This window comes from Ptychodera flava, chromosome 7, assembly GCF_041260155.1.
Source record: "Ptychodera flava strain L36383 chromosome 7, AS_Pfla_20210202, whole genome shotgun sequence".
Classification (NCBI taxonomy): Eukaryota; Metazoa; Hemichordata; class Enteropneusta; family Ptychoderidae; genus Ptychodera; species Ptychodera flava.
In genome coordinates this window covers 43,480,553-43,501,487 of record NC_091934.1, presented here as the reverse complement: position 1 = coordinate 43,501,487, position 20,935 = coordinate 43,480,553, and the positions used below count along the sequence as shown (strand labels likewise).

General features: G+C 40.3%; 1 protein-coding gene across 1 annotated transcript; it reads left to right on the top strand.

The window, feature by feature from the left end:
• The first annotated feature begins 19,559 nt into the window (after positions 1 to 19,559).
• On the top strand, positions 19,560 to 20,417 carry LOC139136520 (uncharacterized). The gene has a single exon (XM_070704244.1). The coding sequence runs from the start codon at positions 19,560 to 19,562 to the stop codon at positions 20,415 to 20,417; it is 858 nt and encodes a 285-aa protein (XP_070560345.1).
• Positions 20,418 to 20,935: the final 518 nt, after the last annotated feature.

The window sequence follows — 20,935 nt, the reverse complement described above, 5'->3', positions numbered from 1 at the left end:
TAAGGACAAACCAGAATACTTACTGCAGTGTTTTCTAGATATGGCGTTTAGAATAACGAGAAAATGCTGTCTCTAAATGGGATGATACATAATTAGTCCTTACTTGATTAATTATCGGAGTATAAAATGATCAGCGTACCAGTATTCTGATGAAATCGTTGGCTGCAACTCATATGCTGCATTCGTTATGATGAAACTTAAAACCTAGGGTTTGCATACATAGAGCTGTTACGTATTTTTAATACCTATGAATTATCGAAAATGGCTGGAATGTCACATAAGATTCAGAAGATCTTACTGCCAGTCTTTTCAATAACTATGCCATATTTCTTAAATTGGCACTGGCAAAAAGCGACCTGCATACACTTACAAATGCCAAGTTCTGAGCTAAAGTTTCATACTTGATTGTCTCCTGACCAGTGGAACATTCGATAATCATGGCCGCTCATGGTTTCACCTGTGATAATGTGAGTCATCAACAACCAAGAAGGTTAAAATTAAGCGTAGATGTCCCATACTATTAGATTGTAGACGCTCTAAATTATGATTAAGCGCATCAACGGGCATCATAAAATTTCAGTACTCAGTAAATGGCAGAGTACCATCAGTATTGCTTTGCTTAGCCTATTAGGCTCGACTAAACATCCACTGAAATTGATTGTGTACCGTAAACGTTCAAAAATTTGTTCCCAAAACAACCATACAGATATAATGACATCACAGTCATAGCACGGCTGACATTGATATTCGAAACACGAGTTATTTGTGCGAGAGCAACTTGTCATACATGCACGGCGAAGATCAGGGCCGATTAACACAACCCTATTAGTGATCTGCTACCCGTGCATGAAGATGTTGGGTTTTTAAAACGTATATATAACATTTTGTCGGGAAGTGGTGCTGATACAAAAAATATTATGGGGGTAAGGTAAGGGTTGAAATAAGCCCAGCAATTAGCTGTTTCACCTAACAACTCCATTTCTGGAGTACTTATCGAGAAATATCTTTTACGGGTTGTTTTTCTTTTTATTCTAAAATGACTGAAAACTTTCAACACATTTAGCATGAATATCTGATAAAATTCTCAAAAACCCATTTGTTTTAATCTTTGTATTATTAATGCTGAGACGAATTATGTCGATAAAGTTTACTGATAAAGAGATCGACTTATATGTTGAAAGGGAAAAGTTACATGAATAAAATATCGATAAAATAGCAAGATCGATTTAAAGTCCTAAAGGTAATACTTGGGCTCTCAAATTTTGACAATTCTCTTCTGATCTACCATTTTTTGGGACTTACTTGAAACTCTTGGAGCAAAATAAATTTTCATCGTCTAAACTGCGAAAACGTAAGTTTTCCCCTACAGATAACACATGGATGGCGATCATTTTGACATTTCAATATCAGTAAATAAGTTAATTTGATTCACTAATACCAAACTTTAAGCTGTGGCCCTGAATTGTATTTTTGATTTCTAACGAGTATTGTTGAACGTTTCATTGAGGAAATGTTTGAGTACTTTCACTTTCGAGTCGCGTAGTACCGTAAGTCAATTTTAACATTATATATAGGGATGTTTATTCCAGAAATATATGAATCAATGTCGCTTACTCTCAATTATAATACCGGAGCTGTGAAGCGTGTCAATTTGAGGGGCAACTAGATCTGCAAATGTACATAGCATTGACGAGGAACCATAGCTCCAGGCCTTACAATCATTATCATCAAGGCAAGTCTGGCAGCAGTCATTTGCATTTATCTCATAAGACGAACGCTGACCCGTTCTTTTCCTCGTTACGTCATTTAGACACTTTTTATATCCTAGTCAGAGAGAGAGAGAGAGAGAGAGAGAGAGAGAGAGAGAGAGAGAGAGAGAGAGAGAGAGAGAGAGAGAGAGAAAGAGAGAGAGAGAGAGAGAGAGAGAGAGAGAGAGAGAGAGAGAGAGAGAGAGAGAGAGATTGTTAAACTAATGACATCTATTTGCGCATACACGCAACATTTCACAAGCATGCCAAACGGAAAGGTATGAACATTGTACAATTTTACGCAATTTCTGCATAATGCAAATATAATTCGCTTAATTTATACAGTTATAGAATAAATGAACTTCATATTGATGTAGGCACATGATCATTATTTACCTTGCTATGGACTTCACCATGCCCAATACCTTGAAAATAGGTAACGAACGGAGACTTACAGCTGACGTATGTATATATATATATTTGCTACACCAAATTTGGTAATTAGCCATCACCTTTGCCGAGCAGTTTGCTATATGCTCTGGCGTTTACCTTAACACGTATGCTTTATGTGAAAACTGGTGAAGAATCCACCAAACTCAGAAACTGATATGCTTTTACTGGAATGAAAATAAATTCCACTAGCACCCCGTTCAGGTGTAGTTTTGAATGGGGGAAATAAGATATTGTACTTAAAATGATCTGTTGAGGTCATTTTGTTTCGCGTCTTTCTTTTGATATTTGAACTTTTAATACAACTATATTATATTTCTGCTTTCAAAACCCTCCCTGAACAAAATGTTTGTCGAAAGTACAGCACACTGTTCGTGCTCGGTCAAGTAGCTGGGTTAATACCTAATTTGGTGTGTCAAATAAAACCCACTCCAGCTGTAACATTTGCACAGTCGGCTGTTGATTTAACGTCAATTTGGAAAGTGTGATATGACGTTGCTTTCGTCTCTGGATTATGGTTTCACTTGATGTCCTTGTAGTCTATAACACACAAAAGCACTAACATCACAAGATAATTGTAAATTCATATAAAGTTATGAAATCATACCTTGAGAACCTAAAATCTTCAAAAATAAGATAAATTGTATGAGTATGCTCATCCGTCGGCTCAATATCCAGTGCAACATTTCAAACCTGCAAACATACAATAGTATGAAATACATTTGTATAGATGCAACAATAAAAGATTATGTATCCGAAACAGTAATCCACTACAAGGTGATAATCGTATTAAGAGTTTGAATCCAATAAATTTAACATATATTAACGCAATACAAGATAACGCTCTCAACGAATAAATTGTGCCACCTTGTTCATTTCAATGGTGTAAAACATTACTGCTCACTCATTAAGCAATTGCCATAGTGATGCAAATGCACTGCAAATATTTGAGGAGTGGCGGGCGAAATTTCGCTCTTGTCATTTATACGTGTTGACTTGAAAACCCCGTAGGTGTGGTGTTGTTTGTTTCTCTGACGGAAAAACACGATGTTTGTGACACACCCTTGCGAGACAACATAGTAACACATCTTTGCTGTCTGAGACACTCCTTCAAAGGACCACCCAGAAACGATCTTAGACCAAGATCAGCCTTCTTCACGACGTCGAACTCGTGACTGGTTAAAAGGGTCTCTTCTATTTTTTAGTCCCCACGGACACCGTCCGGTAGGACCTATAGGTTTGGACATGTCCGTGCGTTCGTGCGTCCGTGCATCCGTCCGTCCGTTCACGCAGATATCTCAGAGATGCCTGGAGCGATTTCATGCAAACTTGGTACAAGGATTACTTTATACATCATACAGATGCAAGTCGATCTGTTTTGTGATATTATGGCCGCCAGGCAGCCATTTTATTACAATTTTTTCATGTACAGAGCCATAACTCAGGCATGTTTCAACCGATTTTATTCAAACTTTGTACAAGGACATTGAGCTATCTCATATATATGCATGTGGATTTGTTTTGTGATACGATCCGATATGGCCACCAGGCGGCCATTTTATTACGATTTTTTCATGTACAGCGCTATAACTCAGACACGTTTCAACTGATTTTATTCAAAGTTGGTACAAAGACATTGACCTATGTCATACATATGCACATTGATTTGTTTTGTGATACGATCCAATATGGCCGCCGTGTGGCCATTTTTTACGATTTTCCATGTCCTGAACCATAACTCAGACATGTATCAAACAAATTTATTCAAAGTTGGTACAAGGAAATTGACTTATAGTATACATATGTACTTCGATTTGTTTCTCGATATGGTCCGATATGGCCACATGGTGGCAATTTTGTCACGTTTTTTTAATGTTGAGAGCCATAACTCTGGCATGTCTCAACTGATTTTATTCAAAGTTTGTACCTGGACATTTACTTATGTCATACATATACGTATTGATTTTTTAAACAGCAAGATCGAATATCGCTGCGTGGCGGCGATTTTGTTACAATTTTCTCATGTACTGAGCCATAACTTAGACATATTTCACCAGTATCATTCAAAGTTGGTACAAGGACATTTACCTATTTCATATATGCCCGTCATTTTGTTTCAAGTCATGTAGCAGTATCATGTAAATTATTGAAGTTTCATAATTAGGCTGATATGTCAAGAAATACTGCATCAAATTTCATGAAACTTTGTACATATGTTAAGCTTACATTGCTTTTACAGTGAAAAAGACATGTATCAGTGTCATTTTAATTAATTTCTAATTGCATATGTAATAAACTTTCCCATTTAGATTGATATATCCACAAACAACGTCAAACTTGATGAAACTTGATACAGATGTTGATCTCATATTGTTGTAAATACTGCATTAAACTCTATGAAATGTGGTACCTGTGATAATCTAGTAGTCGTAGGATAGTATTAAAAATGTTTTGCAACATCCTGTCAACTAATTCCTAATTGACTCATTTAATGACCTCTAGGATAGTGGCCCACATTGGTTTTATGTTTTCATCACCATGGAACTCATTCTTGGCCATTGAGTGCCATCTGTATAAAAGTATTTTTATCACAGACCTAATGAAGAGGACTCTATCTTCTCTGAGGACCTGTAATCAAAGTACCCATTAACAAATGGGGACTGTGTCATCAACGATGACTTGTTAACAGTAGAGAAGAAAACTACTGTGTGATAAAATGTCATGGAATGAATGTTTCATATTGAAACATCTGCAATTTTCAGCGATATTTTCAAGAGAGTAATGGCCTAAGATAAAGTTGACGAGGATTAAAGAGTCGAAACGCATCTCTGATTGAAGAAAATGTAACAGGTGGTGATGGTACAAAATTACAGCAAGTACTTCTGCACAAGGGCGAACTTCAACTGAAATCTGATTCCTCTCAACAGAAGACCGGTGTGTTTACAGTGTGTATGTTTCGTTTGCTTTTTTTGTGGGGGGGGGGGGGCGCTTGGCATTTGAATTCTCTATTCGCTCAGCTTGTACAATACGTGAATTATGGACGATTGGTATAAACAAAGCCGATCAAAATGGAAGTCGAAAGGGTCGAGGTCCTTCTTCTATCTTCGACTGAGACATTTTATTGTATTAAATGTTAACGTATGATATCAATCAATCAACCAATCAATCAATCAATCAATTAATTGATCGATAGATCAATCAATCAATCAACCAATCAATCAATCAATCAATCAATCAATCAATCGATCGATCAATCGATCAAATTATTTATGAAGCGCCAGTATCCTATGTGTCCATAGTTCAGAGGCGCTGAATAGTTATGAAGCAAATGCTTCTGTAAATAAGTAAGTTTTAAGATTCCTTCTAAAGCTAGTGACTGAGGGCTTATGTCTCAGTTCAAGAGGAAGTTTATTCCACAATCGAGGCGCGGCGAATGAGAAATCTTGTCAACCATATGAATCAAGATGGTAGCTTGGTTCCTTCGACTGACATTAAGCAGATGAAGTCCTTGTAGTTTGCTTTCCTGGATGAAATCAGTTATGTCAGTTGGTGCCAGACCATTGAGCGCTCTGTAGGTTGTATAAAGAACTTGGCATCGTATTCTGGACTGCACTGGCAACTAATGAAGCTTTCTGAGAATAGGTGTAATATGTTCGCATTTCTTGGTATGGGTATTGACTCTTGCAGCGGTATTCTGAGCATATTGAAGCAGCTTGATGTGATCGTTTGGTAATCCATATAAAAGTGCATTGCATTAATCCAGTTTGGATGAAAGTACAGCTTGAACAAGTTTCTGACAAGTATCTTTGGTGAGATAATGTTAGATATGTCCGATTTTTCGAAGATGGAAGTAAATGGATGACTGTCGAATTCGATGCCAATATTTCGTACCAATGCGGTCAGTGAAACAGAACTCGTGCCACTGGTGATTTCAGCAATTTGGCATGGCATACAGTTAAATTTGGAATGAATGAATATCACTTCCGTTTTGTCGTCGTTGAGTTTACCTTGTTTTGAGTCATCCGGAACTTGATATCATATACTGACTTTTCCATAATATTGACTGAAGACTGGATGTCAGGTGGTGAAAAAGATAAGTACAATTGATTGTCGTCTGCATAAAGATGAAATTAAAGGTTATGTTGTCTGATAAGCTGACCAAGTGGGGGGGAATGTAGATTCAGAAGAGCAGAGGACCAAGAAAAGATCCTTGTTGGACACCAGGTTCAAGATGCTGTGATGTCGATAGTATGCCGTTAGTATTCACAGACTGAGAGCGATTTGTGTTGTACGAGATGAACCAGTTCAGTGTGAAACCATAAAACCAAGGTCAGACAGTCTGGAAAGGAGAATGGCATAATCAATTGTGTCGAAAGCTGCTGAGAGATCTGGAAGCATAAGAAGAACATGCTTGCCTGTGTCGAGTGAAACACATATATCATCATGGACTTTGAGGAGAGCTGTTTCCATACAATGGAATTACCTATAAGCTGATTGTAGTGGTTACAGTAGCGCACGCTCAGATAGGTATGGACTCAGTTGTCGCGCAACAAGTTCCTCCAGGATTTTAAAGAGGAAGAGCAGGTCGGAGACTGGTCGATAGTTTTGGAAATTATTGCAGTCAAGAGATGGTTTCTTTAGAATGGATGTGACCTTAGCTGAATTTAACGAATCTGGGGTAACGCCGTGCTGAGTGATGCATTTATGATTCCAGACAAGTTCTTGACAAGTTTATGCACACGTTGTCTCACGAGTGTAAAAGGAATAGGATCAACCATGCAAGATTTAGGTGACGAAGTGGCAATAATGTGTTGCATCTGTTCTTGATTAAGTTCTTGAAATTCGATGAATGTATTGCCGTTTCTATGTCAATGTCAGGCAGGTTATTGGATGGACCACATAGACTCAGTATGGAGCATATGCCTTTGATCTTAAATCATATATAAGACCGGGGACAGCACCAGAGACGTTCGTGCATATCAGTAATTACCGATTTGCTATCACACACTTTGATTGAGCAGGATATGACAGAACCCATGCCCTTGGAGGGCGTTCTGTGGCGTTCCGATGGTATTTCCCAAGGGATATGGTGTATTCCGTCGCCAGTACTTTTCCGAGCAAAGTAAGAAAAGTACTGGCGGCAGAATACAATCCCTCGATAAATACCTATGATATGCCACAAAGCGCCCTCCGAGGTCATGGAGTTCTGTTATTATTACATATGTTCCCCAATTTTGTCGACCGCGGTCAAAAGAAACAGGTAATTGCAACACGGCCTGATTGAATACAGATTCATAGATCCTATATAGTGCACATTGATATGCTTTAAATGACCTATTTTCATCAGCTGTAAGCTAACTGATTGGCTGAGGGAATTTTTCTATTATTCCTATGCAAATTTTTTGATGCAGAGTTCACTCTGTCACTGTATTTCCATCTCGACTAAGACAAAAAAAACAGAACAAGCAAACAGTGGAGAGATGTGTCCTTTGGCCGCAATGTTGAATGTGAAGTTGAAGATTCCTCCTGTGACTGGAGTATTGGATAATAGCCCGAATAACTGGCTTTGGACTACCTTGTGTCCAAAACTGTGCTGTTTTATGACTTTCAACGATATTTCGAAAAGTTTACATCAAAATTACAAATTGCCAATACTCATCGACAGCTTGGTTATTAGGGTCTCACCACTACAAGAAATCCGCTCTAAATTCATCAAAATATCATCTATTTTCTAGCTGTACCGATATGACTACCCAGAGACCGTCATTTTTCTTGCGTAAAATGTGACTGTAATGACGTGTGTGCTGCACTGAGCCTCTACCCGGGTCCTGGACCAACAGATTGGTAATCTGTGGTACATATGTAATAATATGTGATATTCAGTCACCTGTTTGGTGTTATACGAGAATCTGGAAACAGTTATAAATTTATCCATGTATTTATGTTTATTTTTGCATATTAAAAAGTAGAGATGAAATAGTTTTCTGTATGTTAATCAACTATTGTCATCGTTGTAATAGTCGCTGCAAGACCCTTGTGCATGTAGAGTGCATTAGAATTTACAGGAGTTGATATTTAAAGGGCAAAGTATTTATGTTGATAAGAGGCATTGTAAATGTGTGGCTAAAATTTATGCAAGTGGATAATGTAAAGAACTGCAGGGCTGATCAACTCGTTAAGCAAGTGCCTTTTTGAAAATATTAATTTAATCTAGTAAATCTTCTAAGGAACTGATCATAGAACCCCTCATTTGGGGGTGTCGTCTGGTAGCAGCAATTTGATTGGACCACAGGGAATGACAGACATTGGTGGAACTCATCATTGCAGAAGACGGTTTTCCAATTTTATCACTTTAATAAAATGTTCTTATGTTGTGGGGAGAATTTAGTGTAGAGACTTTGTCCGTGGATCATTCCAAGTGACACTGAAGAAACTCACAGTTCTCGATCAACAGAAACATTGGTTAATTACGTTTAAACTCATGGTATAGAGCAACACGTCGCATCCATGTGCATGGCCATCACAGGTTTTAAAAGCATGATGGGAAATCTCACAGTTATGAGAATTTAACCTCAGAATCACAACAAAGTAACAAGAATAAATTCAATTATGAAGCAAACTGTTGCCCAAAGCTTTGTAAAAATTTGTCCATGTTAACTCAGTCCGCGCAAATAAATCATAGCACATGCACTGTGATGAATGTCCTGAAAATATGTACTTTCGGAGATAGTTCAACCGTCACCTGCACATAGATTCTCACAGCTGTGTCCAAACTCTAGAAAAGTCTCTGATGAGCAAAGTTTGTAGGCCATGCGCAGTAAGTGTTTAGAATATCAACTGTTGTATATAATATTCAGCCAAATTTCTCCAATCATGATAAACACGATAAACAACAATTAAATTTGATGTAAACAACAAAATACAGACAGTAAAGCTGGGAGGTTCCCCCCACACCCTCTCCCTATTAAAGTTATTAAACTTTATATAAAGGTTTCCTAGTCCTCCTCATTCTCGTTAGGAACAATACAAACTAGTCGATCTACCGCTGCAGTCTTTGCTCGCCGAGTAGAGCGTCTCAAATCTTGGTCAGTTTGAGTTCTTTCCACTTCGTCAGCTGAAGTGTGCGCCTGGTTTATCGCAGGATCATCTTATTCTGGTTCAGTTATACCGCCAACCCCTGTTGCATCATTAGTCCCATTGACTTCCTGATCACACACCAACTGGAATGGCCTCTCAACACCATAGCCACTGCCTTTCTTGATCTTGTATCCTCTTGTCACTCCATCTTTGCCTACGATGTTGTCTACAATCCATCTTATCTTCCACTTCGCTCGATTCTTGGTTGTGTCCTTTAGTAGAACAATCGAGTTCTTTCCTGGTAACTCATGATCTTTGGCCTCGATTCTCTTACTGCAAAGTTCCTGCAAGGCGTGAAGGTACTCATTCAACCAAGGTTTGTGAACGTTGTCTCTGCAGGATCTCAAGTACTTCAGATGCTTGCTCATCACATCTCTTGAGTCATGCATGTCACCAATGCTGTCCCTAAGAAACCGTGCTGGTTGTGCAATAACAGGATCGGGGTGATCACTACTTGCTTGAAATCTGTCTTTATATAGCACAATGGTATTTTGTTCATGAACGTCTCCATATCGAGTAGAACTTCGTCGAGCTCTTCAAATTTCAGTGGCGCTCTTCCTTTTGCTTTCGACAGACTTCTCATCTGATGCTGATGAGTCCTTCGAAGAATATGATACCCACCATGGAGAGCCTGACATGCTGAATTTCCACTCTATATTATGTGTAGTCAAATAGTTGTACAAATCTTCATTCCTTTGTAACCTCGATAATCACCGTTTAGTGGCGATGAAAGTGTTGGTGTTGTCACTTACTATGATGCTTGGTGATCCTCTCTGTGCGACAAACTCCTTCAACTATCGCTTGAATTCATTCACAGACAGGTCTCTGCAAAGTTTAAGATGCACAGCTCTAGTGTAGGCACATGTGAACAGCGCTATGTAAGCCTTACTGGACGCGTACTTTTCTGATTTTAAATTAAGTGGCCCTGCAAAGTCCACACCTGTCACATCGAATGGCTCAGTGAATTCTGTTAGTGCGCAGGGCTGATGTAGCTGGAGCATCTTACACCTTTTTGCCATACTTTGCAAAGTAGCTGCATTTATGTCGCATAGATTTGACTACGGATCGTAGCTTTGGGATCCAGTATTTCTCAATGAGCTTACTCATTATAGTTGCAACTCCCCCATGCAATGTCTGAAGCTGGCAGTGCTCAATGATGCGTCTCCCTAGGGCAGATTTTCTCAAGATTCTCTCTTGATCTGCTGCTAATGTGACGTCGGAAGTCATGTTTGTTGTTTGCTTTGTTATGTTGATCCATACCTTCTCTGATGCTGTGATCTAAGATTTAGTGTGTGGTCTGACTCGTCTCATCCCCTTACAGCTATCTATGAAATGCTTCATATATGATGTTATGCATTAAAACTTCCACAATTTGAACTTGCTCAGTATTTCTTGTGACCAGGCTTTCGTCTCATTCTGAGTTTATATTTGAGTAAAAGCATCACTTCTCTTTTCTATGTTGACTTTTACTCCTACATGTTCCCTTTGACTCTGAAATCTCTGGTTGAACTGGTCTGTCCTTTTCACTTGAGAGCCAGCTTGGCCCTTGAAACCATATCGTCCCGAGTCAGCTGGGTGCTGACCCTCTAGTTACCAGGTCACATGGATTTTCTGCTGTTCGCACATATCTCCACTTGGACTCTGTCTGCTCGTCAATCTTCTTGACCCGATTGCGCACAAATGTTGACCATTCTCCACGGTGAGACAGCCAGTATAAAACAGTGGTGCTGTCTACCCAACTGTGACAAGCCATGATAGGGAAATTGCACAAGGTTTTGCTGACGTTACTCTGTACTTTGGCTAGGGTATGTGCAGGAGCAAGTCCAACCTTGGCATGCTCATTTATGTTTAGGAGTGACTCTTGCTTTAGCTGTGAGTAGATTCTGGCCGACCAGTGTTTTGTTTGCATACGCCATAATGTATATTGCAGCACAAACAGCAGTCTCGCTTGCATCTGCAATCCATGCATCTCATAATGTTGGGTTGCCTTTTAACACACATCGTGGTATAATTATGGTTGTTGCATGCCGCAAGTTGTTTATCCACATCTACAATTTCCGTTGAATTTCATCTGCAATTTCCTCATCCCAATGTAGCTGAAGGAGGCATACTTCACTGAAGGTTAATTTTGCGGTATAGTAACTGGGGAACTCCATCCAAGTACGTCAAATATGCTGTTGATATCAGCTAACATCTTCCTTTTCATGTTGGCTTCACTGCTCTTCCGACAGGATTCAAAACCGATTGTCAATGAGTCATTCTCCTTGTTCCATGTAATACCTAGAATCTTACTCTCATTTCCAGATGTGTACCACAAAACTCTCAGTGCCTTCCTGTCTTGTTCGTGCCTTCTGATTTGCAAGAAAGTTTTGTTGATGTATTCTGTGATACAGAACTTTCGCATACAATTTCTTGCAGTGATGTGAAAATCAAGAGTGGCTGTTGTGGTGGCCCTGTCTCTAGGCAGTCGTTGTGTGAAGGGCTTCTCAAGTTGGCTCTCGCTGAGCAGTCATACACTATTCTCCTCTTTGTTGTTTCTACTTGATCTAAGATGACAGCTTGATGTGGTACATAATGTACTGTCTCCAGTGTTTGATGGATTGTTACAGGCTCAATCACTCCTATACTGATTTGCTCTCTCATGATTTCATCATATTCTTCTAATCTCCCAATTCTCTCTAGTGTCTTTGTTGTGCTGTATAGTCGAGCTGTGGACAAGCTCCTATTTGTATCCACTCTCTGCTCTATTCAACTGTTGCTTGAACTCTTTGTGAATTGCTGCACTTTCCTTTATATCTGCGTCATTGATTCCAAGAACATCCAGTGAGCACAGCTTCTCAATTCTTCTTGGCTGGATCTCAAAAAGAACTGTTTCTCTGTCTGACTCTCTCTCCCTGACTGCCGTCCAGAAATTGTCCAACCCAGCATCGTGAATTCAGCTCCTGGATCATTATCTGGGTGGATTCTACGGAAAAGAAGTTTTGTAGTGCAGATCCTCTGGTAGTCTGCTATTCCTAAGGTAATGTGATCTGGCATTGAAACATTGGCTGTCGCTTCCTCGCTGAACGTCTGTATTGTTTCTTCAATGCAGGAATACCTGGGTTTGGTAGGTAGGTTAATATACCTTTCTCAGCATTCACACACTCCAAATTGAATTAGAAACCATCCACTGCTGGGGACTGTATTGTGATGTTGTACAGCTCAACAATCTTCCTTGCTGTACATCTCAATACAATGTTGTTATATTTTTATAAGCTTTAGGTGCAATTTTGTGATCAAGTCTGAACATACGTATGAACTCTCAGAGCCTGTGCCAAACGTTACTCAAACCTTCTCTTTTCCAACTCTGGCGATAACAGTAGAAGGGAATGTTGGTAATGCTGAGACATGTGATCCATCATTGAGCTCAATCCCTTTTTTACTTCGGTATTGTCTGACACATTGAGTGTTGATTACCCTTTGTCACAAATTGATATATGATGTTTTCCTTTACAGTTCTTGCATCCCCTGGATCTACAATTGACTGTGAGATGCCCAAATCTCATACGATTGAAACACATTATGTTTCTTTGCGATATTGCTCTCTTGGTGGCCACATCCACTACTTTCATACAGCCGTTACTCCAATGATCTTCTGAACGGCAATACACATGCGACCTTGTTTAGCCTCTCCATTACTTTCAAGAGGTAACGTTCTTCTTTTTTCCTCCATGACACGTATCTTGCTTTATCATATATATCATTGCTACATCCTAGTGACGTTCAACGTAAAATATCAGCCGTGATATTTCACGGTAAACGTCGAGATATGCACGATGAACGTCATCAGTTTTAGAGTTTTTCCGAACTACATTAGCAGTTTGTTGGTAAACAACGTAAACAACAAAATGGCTGCCGCTCCCTGCCTGCGAAGCGATGTCGCCGACGTAAAAACTTGAAGGGCTTCGAGAAACACGGGTATTTCTGGTTGGAAAATACAAAAATATCACGTTGAGTCTTGAAATGTTTTCCCATGGTATTTTTTTGGTCAAGTTCTAGCAAACATTCTGCCGTTCGCATGGCGCCGGCACTGTGCACAGTGTCCACCGAACGGGTAGTGAGCGCGTGGCGTGACAGCGATGTCGCGCACGCGACGACTGTTGACATGGCAACTATACAGGTAAACTAACAAAATGGCGTCCCCTCTCTGCGCGAGCTCCGTGCCATACGCCGATCGAAATCAGGATAGATTTAAAGCTGAGCAGTTTTTGATCGGTTACAGTTGTAATAGCATATTGCACCTTAAAATGTTCCTTCTGTATGACGATTTTTGTATCCCGGTGTCTTTCTTCTTAGGTTTCATTGAGATATGGACGACTTGCAGCGATGTCGCGCATGATGTTGACATCTTCGTCGTATACTTTATGAATGAAGCCTGTTCACATAAACATTCTGATATTTATGCGCAAGGCGTAATAAAGTAAAGCCTCAAAATTAAAGGTTTTTCGTTCTATTAGTAAAAATTCCCTAAAATTATGGGCATGGGTATATGATAAATCGGTTATTACCCAATATCGCCTGTTCCTTGTGTCGTATCAGCATTCGTGTCATTTGTGCTGCGTCAGACACTTGACTTCGTCTCGTGTCTGACGCAGCACAAATGACACTCATGCTGATACGACACAGGAACAGGCGATATTGGGTAATAACCTCTAAGTATCATCTCTTCTCCCTGTGGCAATTGTATCATCACTAACTCTCAGGGGATTTCTCTCCACATACTTACGCAGATTTTCAACAAGCAGTTCCAAACCCCATTCCTCCGAATCATCGTCCTTTTGTACGAGTACTTCTCAAACTGGGGCAAGCTTGTCCATCAGAGCTTAGACCGATTTTAGTGCTCATTGTTGTGAGAGTACCAACTATTCTGGCAAGCCTGTTATAAAAGTTATGAATGTCATGCAACCTGTGAATGTTGGTCACAGCTGGTAGTCCCTCAAGTTCCTTTTTCAAGGATTTGTGCACCTGAATGTCCTTCCCATATGTCTGGACAAGTATTTTCTTGGCTCCTTGATAATCCTTTTTTGGTTTCTCTTTCACAAGATCTAATAAGTAACAAAACGTACTGATATCTGAGAGATTAGAACAATTCACCTCTACTGTAAACTGATTCTAAAAGCGTAATCAGTCCTTATAGTCACCAGAGAATGGCGTGATGGTGTACTTCTGAAGCTTCACCGCTTGTGTTGGGGGTGCTGATGATGCCTGCTCCCCCTTGATCAACTCGTTCAGCACGGTTGGCTTCCACTTTATTCTCGAAATCTAGCTTTTGTTTGTACCACTCTTCCTCTCGACTTTGTTGGCGTGTGGCTGCCTCCTAAATTTCCTTTAGTTTTTGTAGTCTGTATTTTGACTATTCCTCATTTACCTCAAGCTGGATAAGTAGCTCTGTTTAAGGCTTTAATTGAATGTCTCTTTCCACAGCTTTGTCCAGCTGTTTTCTGATACGCTGACGTGCCTCCCTAAATAACTATATTGACACTTTCTGTCTACTCCTTCTCATATTCTAAGTCTGACTCTGCTGCAGAGAGATATTCAGCTGTCTCGTCTCTTGATTTGTCCATTCCCTTGATCAACCCTCCTAATTGTTAATATGCCGTGGTAATGTCTGCCGTGTCCTTAACGTTAATCATCTCGGCAATTTCATCAAGTTTGATTTCGGCAATTGCTAGCTGTCGTTTGAATTCCTTTTGATGAAGGCCATGTTTCCTATATATTTGCAAGTACTACGGTCAATCGGTTGATTGATTAAAGACCTCGTATTAACTGCGTCAGTTCTGTTTTCCCACGAAAATTTCGGTAACACTTTCACCTGTATTTGATTGCTGATGCAATGCTATATACAATGCTATGATGTACTTACACTTGTCCTCCCGTCGTGGTCGCCACCATCCAGTGTTGGGAATATTTAGTGTAGAGATATCGGCCGCTCATCATTCCGAGTGACACTGAAGAAACTCACAGTTTTCAATCAACAAAAGCATTAGTTTATTACGTTTCAACTCGCAGTATAGAGCAACACGCCGTATCCCTGTGCACGGCCATTACAGGTTCTAAAAGCATGACGGGAATCTTTTAGTAATGAGAATTTAACCCCAGAATCACAAAAAGTAACAAGAATAACCTCAATTATGAAGCAAGTTATGCCCAAAACTTTGTAAAAATGTCCATGTTAACACAGTCTGCTTAAATAAATCAAAGCACACACACAGTGATGAATGTCCTGCAAATATGTACTTTCAGAGACAGTTCAACTATCACCTGCACATAGATTCTCACAGCTGTGTCCAAACTCTAGAAAAGTCTCCGATGAGCAAAGTTTGCAGGCTGTGTGCAGTAAGTGTTTAGAATATCAACAGTTGTGTATAATATTCAGCCAAATTTCTAAACAACAACAAATACGAATAATATTGTCGGGAAGTTTCCCACAATGTATCTCCATTAATCCATGTTTCCTTTTTGGGGGATTCTTTTTAAAATAGCTGCACTTTTCTTTAATCTTAGGTTTCGGAAATATTTGTGCGACTACGTAGCAGTGTACTTACATAATGCGCATTGACCGATGAAAAGGTCGTTTCAACCAGAGTCATCAAGGTGGCACTCCATGCTAGATAGCACTGAAGGACGTTCATGTACCAAATGAAATACACATATCTTTCATAAAATGATCGGGAAAAAACCCCATAACACTGTTGAAAGCAATAGCAATCTTGTCAATTAACAGTGCAAGACGACGACAGCTAAAAGCTAGTGTGACCTTCAAGGCTGTTGGTACAGCAAAAATGAGTAGGGCAGCACGACTGTAAATGGTGAACTGGCCGGGACTCTTCCTTAACATTTACGCGTTTCGCAATTAATGCAATTATACATAAATTTTTTCAACATACGCTTTTGAATGTGGTTGCATACATGACGATAAATTGAAAAATACGACGAAAATACTCGACAGCTCTGAAATCCACCACAGGCTTTCGAAACATTGCCTAAATATTAAACAATCTGAGGTGTGACCAAGCATTTTGTGTTTATTGACTCTACAGGCTGGCTCGGTGATACTGAAGACAAGGTAGGACACGCTCAGCTTACGATAATTATCTAAAAAAGAAACAGAATGATCTATCGGTCGTCAAATAATTTACCTCAGACAATCGCAAATGCCTTCAAATGACAATTCCTCAAATGTGGCTTGATGAGGAACGTTACAAGTAACAACATTTGGCCATAATAAAAAACATGAAAATATGGTACGCTTGCGACATAAGCCATCTTGATTTTAAATTCCCTCCACGTAGTTAAATACAACCAATTAAGTAAGTTTTTACCTTTGGACCTTTAATAAGTAAATGTTAAGTAGTACCTGCCTCCAAAGTAAAATACTTAAACTTTCGCTCAAACGTTCCTGAAGGAGTCTTTCAACCATTCTCTTTCAAATTCAATGATAAATAATCAGGGGTCACCGTGCAAATTCTGGTAGTGGAGTGTAGTGTATCAGATACATGATATCTACAGTATGTTGCTATAAGTTACCATGTATTGCTTTATGGGATGTATAACCTCATTCTGGTTCTTGAGCAGCATGGCATGGAAGTAATAAAGCACATGTCTGGAGATTCAATTCTGAGTGTCCTCTATTTATGGAGTAAGAGTGACCAACATTAATACCGACCAAAGTGGCATATAACATTGGCGGCGAGGATACCACATCGACACCAGTCTTGCTGGAAATGGAAGGGAAAATGGAGAATAATCCGATCCCAAAATTTGACTGCTACTCAGACCCGTCGACACTTTGGCCTCACTGGACACGATGGGTGACATCCTTTGAACTGTATGCGGACAGAAAAGGGCTAATACTTGACGAGAATGCCTCAGCCGCCACAAAACAAAGGCGAAGAGCACTGTTATTGCATTTAGCGGGTCCAGATGTACAGGACATTTTCTCAACTCTATCAAACACGGGAACTGCCACAGAATACAGTGAAGCTGTGACTGCATTAAACACCTACTTGTGCCTCAAGTAAACCCAGCGTTCGCCAGACAGACATTTCATCAAATCGTACAAAAACAAGGTGAGACAGTACTTCAATTTGTTACTCGTCTGAGAAAGGCCGCCAAAGAATGCAATTTTGGCATTGGCAATGACAACCAAATCAGGGATGCAGTGTTAAATAAATGCTCATCGGATTACGTACGTCGGAAATTACTGGAAGTAGGTAGGGGATTGATACTAACACGCACACTTCAAAGAGCAGATCAGTGTGAGAAAGTGGAAGTACAAATGGCAGCATTTTCAGTAAAGAGGGAGATACAGAAACCATCAACAGACTGACTGAAAAAAAACGAACACCCTCATAGACCCAAAAACGGGGCAAAGATAAAGAAACAAGAGCATGGAAAGAGAAAACATCTTACCGCTGTGGATCAATGGGACACTTTGGGCGCGATCCTAAATGCCCTGCAAAAGGACAGACATGCAGGAAATGGGTTGGCAAAAATAATTTTGCCAAAGCATGCAGATCAAAAGAGACTAAGACTAAATCTAGAGTAAACGCAGTTGAGGAGCCACAGGACACTTCTCAACATGACTATGTTTTCACAGTCCGTGGAAAGGTAATTCAAACATGCTTGACATAAATATTGGGGGTGTGAAAATCAAAATATTAGTAGACTTCGGTGCAACGAGCAACATTATTGATGAGCCGACGTGGGAGTGATTAAGGTCCAAATGGATAAAATGCATGTCACAAGCTGCATAAGTAAACAGGAAACTTTACCCATATGGATCTGAGAAGCAATTATCAGTCGAGGGCACTTTTACAAGTGACGTGAGAGCCGTGAAAATTCAACCAAGGCTGAATTCATGGTAATCAAAGGCAAAGGCGTAGGAGACTGTAATGAAGCTAGGTGTATTGAAAATTGGCATCGGTGCAAACGTTGCAGCAGTAACAAATATGGCCAACAGCCTGCAGCAACAATACCCAGATGTGTTCACTGGTGTGGGAAAACTCAACACCAAACAAGTGAGTCTCCACATCGACCAAACTGCAGAGCCTGTAGCACAGCCTCTAAGACGAACCCCGTTCAACTTGAGAGACAAGGTAGAGGCAAAGACTAATGAGCTGCTTAGCTTGGACATAATTGAACCAGTCGATGGACCTACACCTTGGGTAAACCCAGTCGTTGTAGTACCCAAATCAGGAAATGACATCAGACTATGCATAGACATGCAAAGAGCCAATGAGGTAATCATACACGGCAGACACCCTATCCCTACAGTGGATGAACTTCTACAAAATATAAACGGTTCATAAGTATTCAGCAAATTTGACCTTAAATGGGGATATCACCAGCTGAAGCTTACCCCAGAATCTCGTGGGATTACTACATTTGCTACACACAAAGGACTGTATCGATATAAGAGGTTGCTCTTTTGTGTGAGTTCGGCAAGTGGGCAATATCAGCATAAAATTGCCATAGCTCTGGCAGGCATTGATGGCGTCGAGAATATATCAGCTGACATCATAGTTCATGGGCCTGACCAAGAAACTCATGATCACCGTTTACATACAGTCATCAAACGGCTATGCGAGTGTGCATTAACACTCAATCCGATGAAATGCCAATTCAACATAGATGAGCTTGTTTTCATGGAAATACTACTGTCACAGAAGGGCATAGGGCCAACACAGGACAGAGTTAAAGCAGTAATGGAAGCAAGAGAACCCAAAGATGCATCTGAAGTGAGAAGTTTCATGGGCATGGTTAGCTACAGTAGTAGATTCATACCAAGATTCGTAACCATCTCAGAACCCTTGAGGAGAATCACAAGAAAGGACATAAAAGAAGCAGAACAGAAAGCAGCATTTGCAGAACTGAAAACGAGTCTGGCAAAGGCAAAGACCTTGGCATACTTCGATAAAGACGCACCAACAAAGGTAATCGCTGATGCTAGCCCAGTAGGCTTAGGAGCAGTGCTGGTGCAGAAACAGAAAGGCGCTTTCGTCTGGTATGCTACGCAAGCCGAAGCTTGACAGATTTTAAACGCAGATACTCCCAGACAGAACGGGAAGCACTAGGACTAGTGTGGGGTTATGAGAGATTTCATGCATATATTTATGGCATGAAATTCGACTTTGTGACTGATCATCGTCCTCTGCAAGCTATCTACAGTCCGAGATCTCGACCATGTGCTCGCATAGTAAGGTGGGTTTTGCAATTCCAACTGATACTTTCAGAGTGGTATACGTACCAGATCCTCAGAACATAGCCAATCAACTCTCGCGTCTTCTAAGAGATGGAAAAAACAAGACTGAACATCTGCACAAAGCTGAAGAATATGTGCACTTTGTTGAATTGAATGCCACCCCACGAGCGCTAACAACACGCGAGGTTGAAGAAGCATCTGCAGTAGATGAGGAAATTGCCAAGCTGAAAATTGCAATGAAGACAGGCAGATTTGACAAATGCGAGCAATATGCGCCAGTAGCAGGAGAACTTTGTACAATTGGACAATTAGTACTGAGAGGTACACACATTGTACTACCCTGTAAACTGAGACCACAAGCCTTGGCATTGGCACACGAAGGACACCTTGGAGTGGTGGGAACAAAACAGAACCTGAGAAGTAAAGTTTGGTGGCCAGGTATGGACGAGGCAGCAGAGAAACATTGCATTTCATGTCATGGTTGTCAGCTGATGGCAAGACCTGATCCACCTGAACCATTGAGACCAACAACACTGCCTGATGGTCCATGGCAGGATGTTGCCACTGATTTACTTGTCCCATCCCATTTGGACACTGCATATTGGTTCTTCAGAGACTACTATAGTCGCTACTATGAATATGCTATCCTGACTTCTACAACAATGGAGAAGATAATTGACTGCTTAGAAGATACCTTCAGTCGACAGGGACTTCCAGTGACAATAAGTCAGAAAACGGTCCTCAGTTCTGGTCAGAAGAATTCAAGGAATACTGTGACAACAATGGAGTCACACATCTCAAAGTTACCGCAAAATGGGCACAAGCAAATGGCGAAGTAGAACGCCAAAAACAGATCGCTCATGAAGAGAATCTGCATAGCCCAGGGTGAAGGATTAAACTGGAGAAAGGAGCCAAGGAAATATGTGACAAAGTACAGAGGTATCGACCACGGAACGACAGGAAAGAGTCCGGCTGAGCTGTTGTTCAGACGTAAGATCAGAGGTAAACTACCAGAGATGAACACAGAACATCACTCTGACATGGATGTACGAGACAGAGATGCTGAGCAGAAAGGCAGAGCCAAGATATACGCGGATGACAGAAGGAATGCACAATATTCTGAAGTGCAAGTTGGAGACAAAGTTCTGGTAAAACAAGAGAAAACCAATGAGTTCTCCATCCCATTCAACCCAAATCCTTACACCGTGGTAAATAAGACTGAAAATAGTGTAACAGTTGAGTCTCCCGATGGAGCTAGATATTCAAGGAATACTATACATGTCAGAAAATATGTCACTGACACCAACACATCGAAACCAGAGAGCTCGCCAACACACCTGGACAACCAGTCTACGAG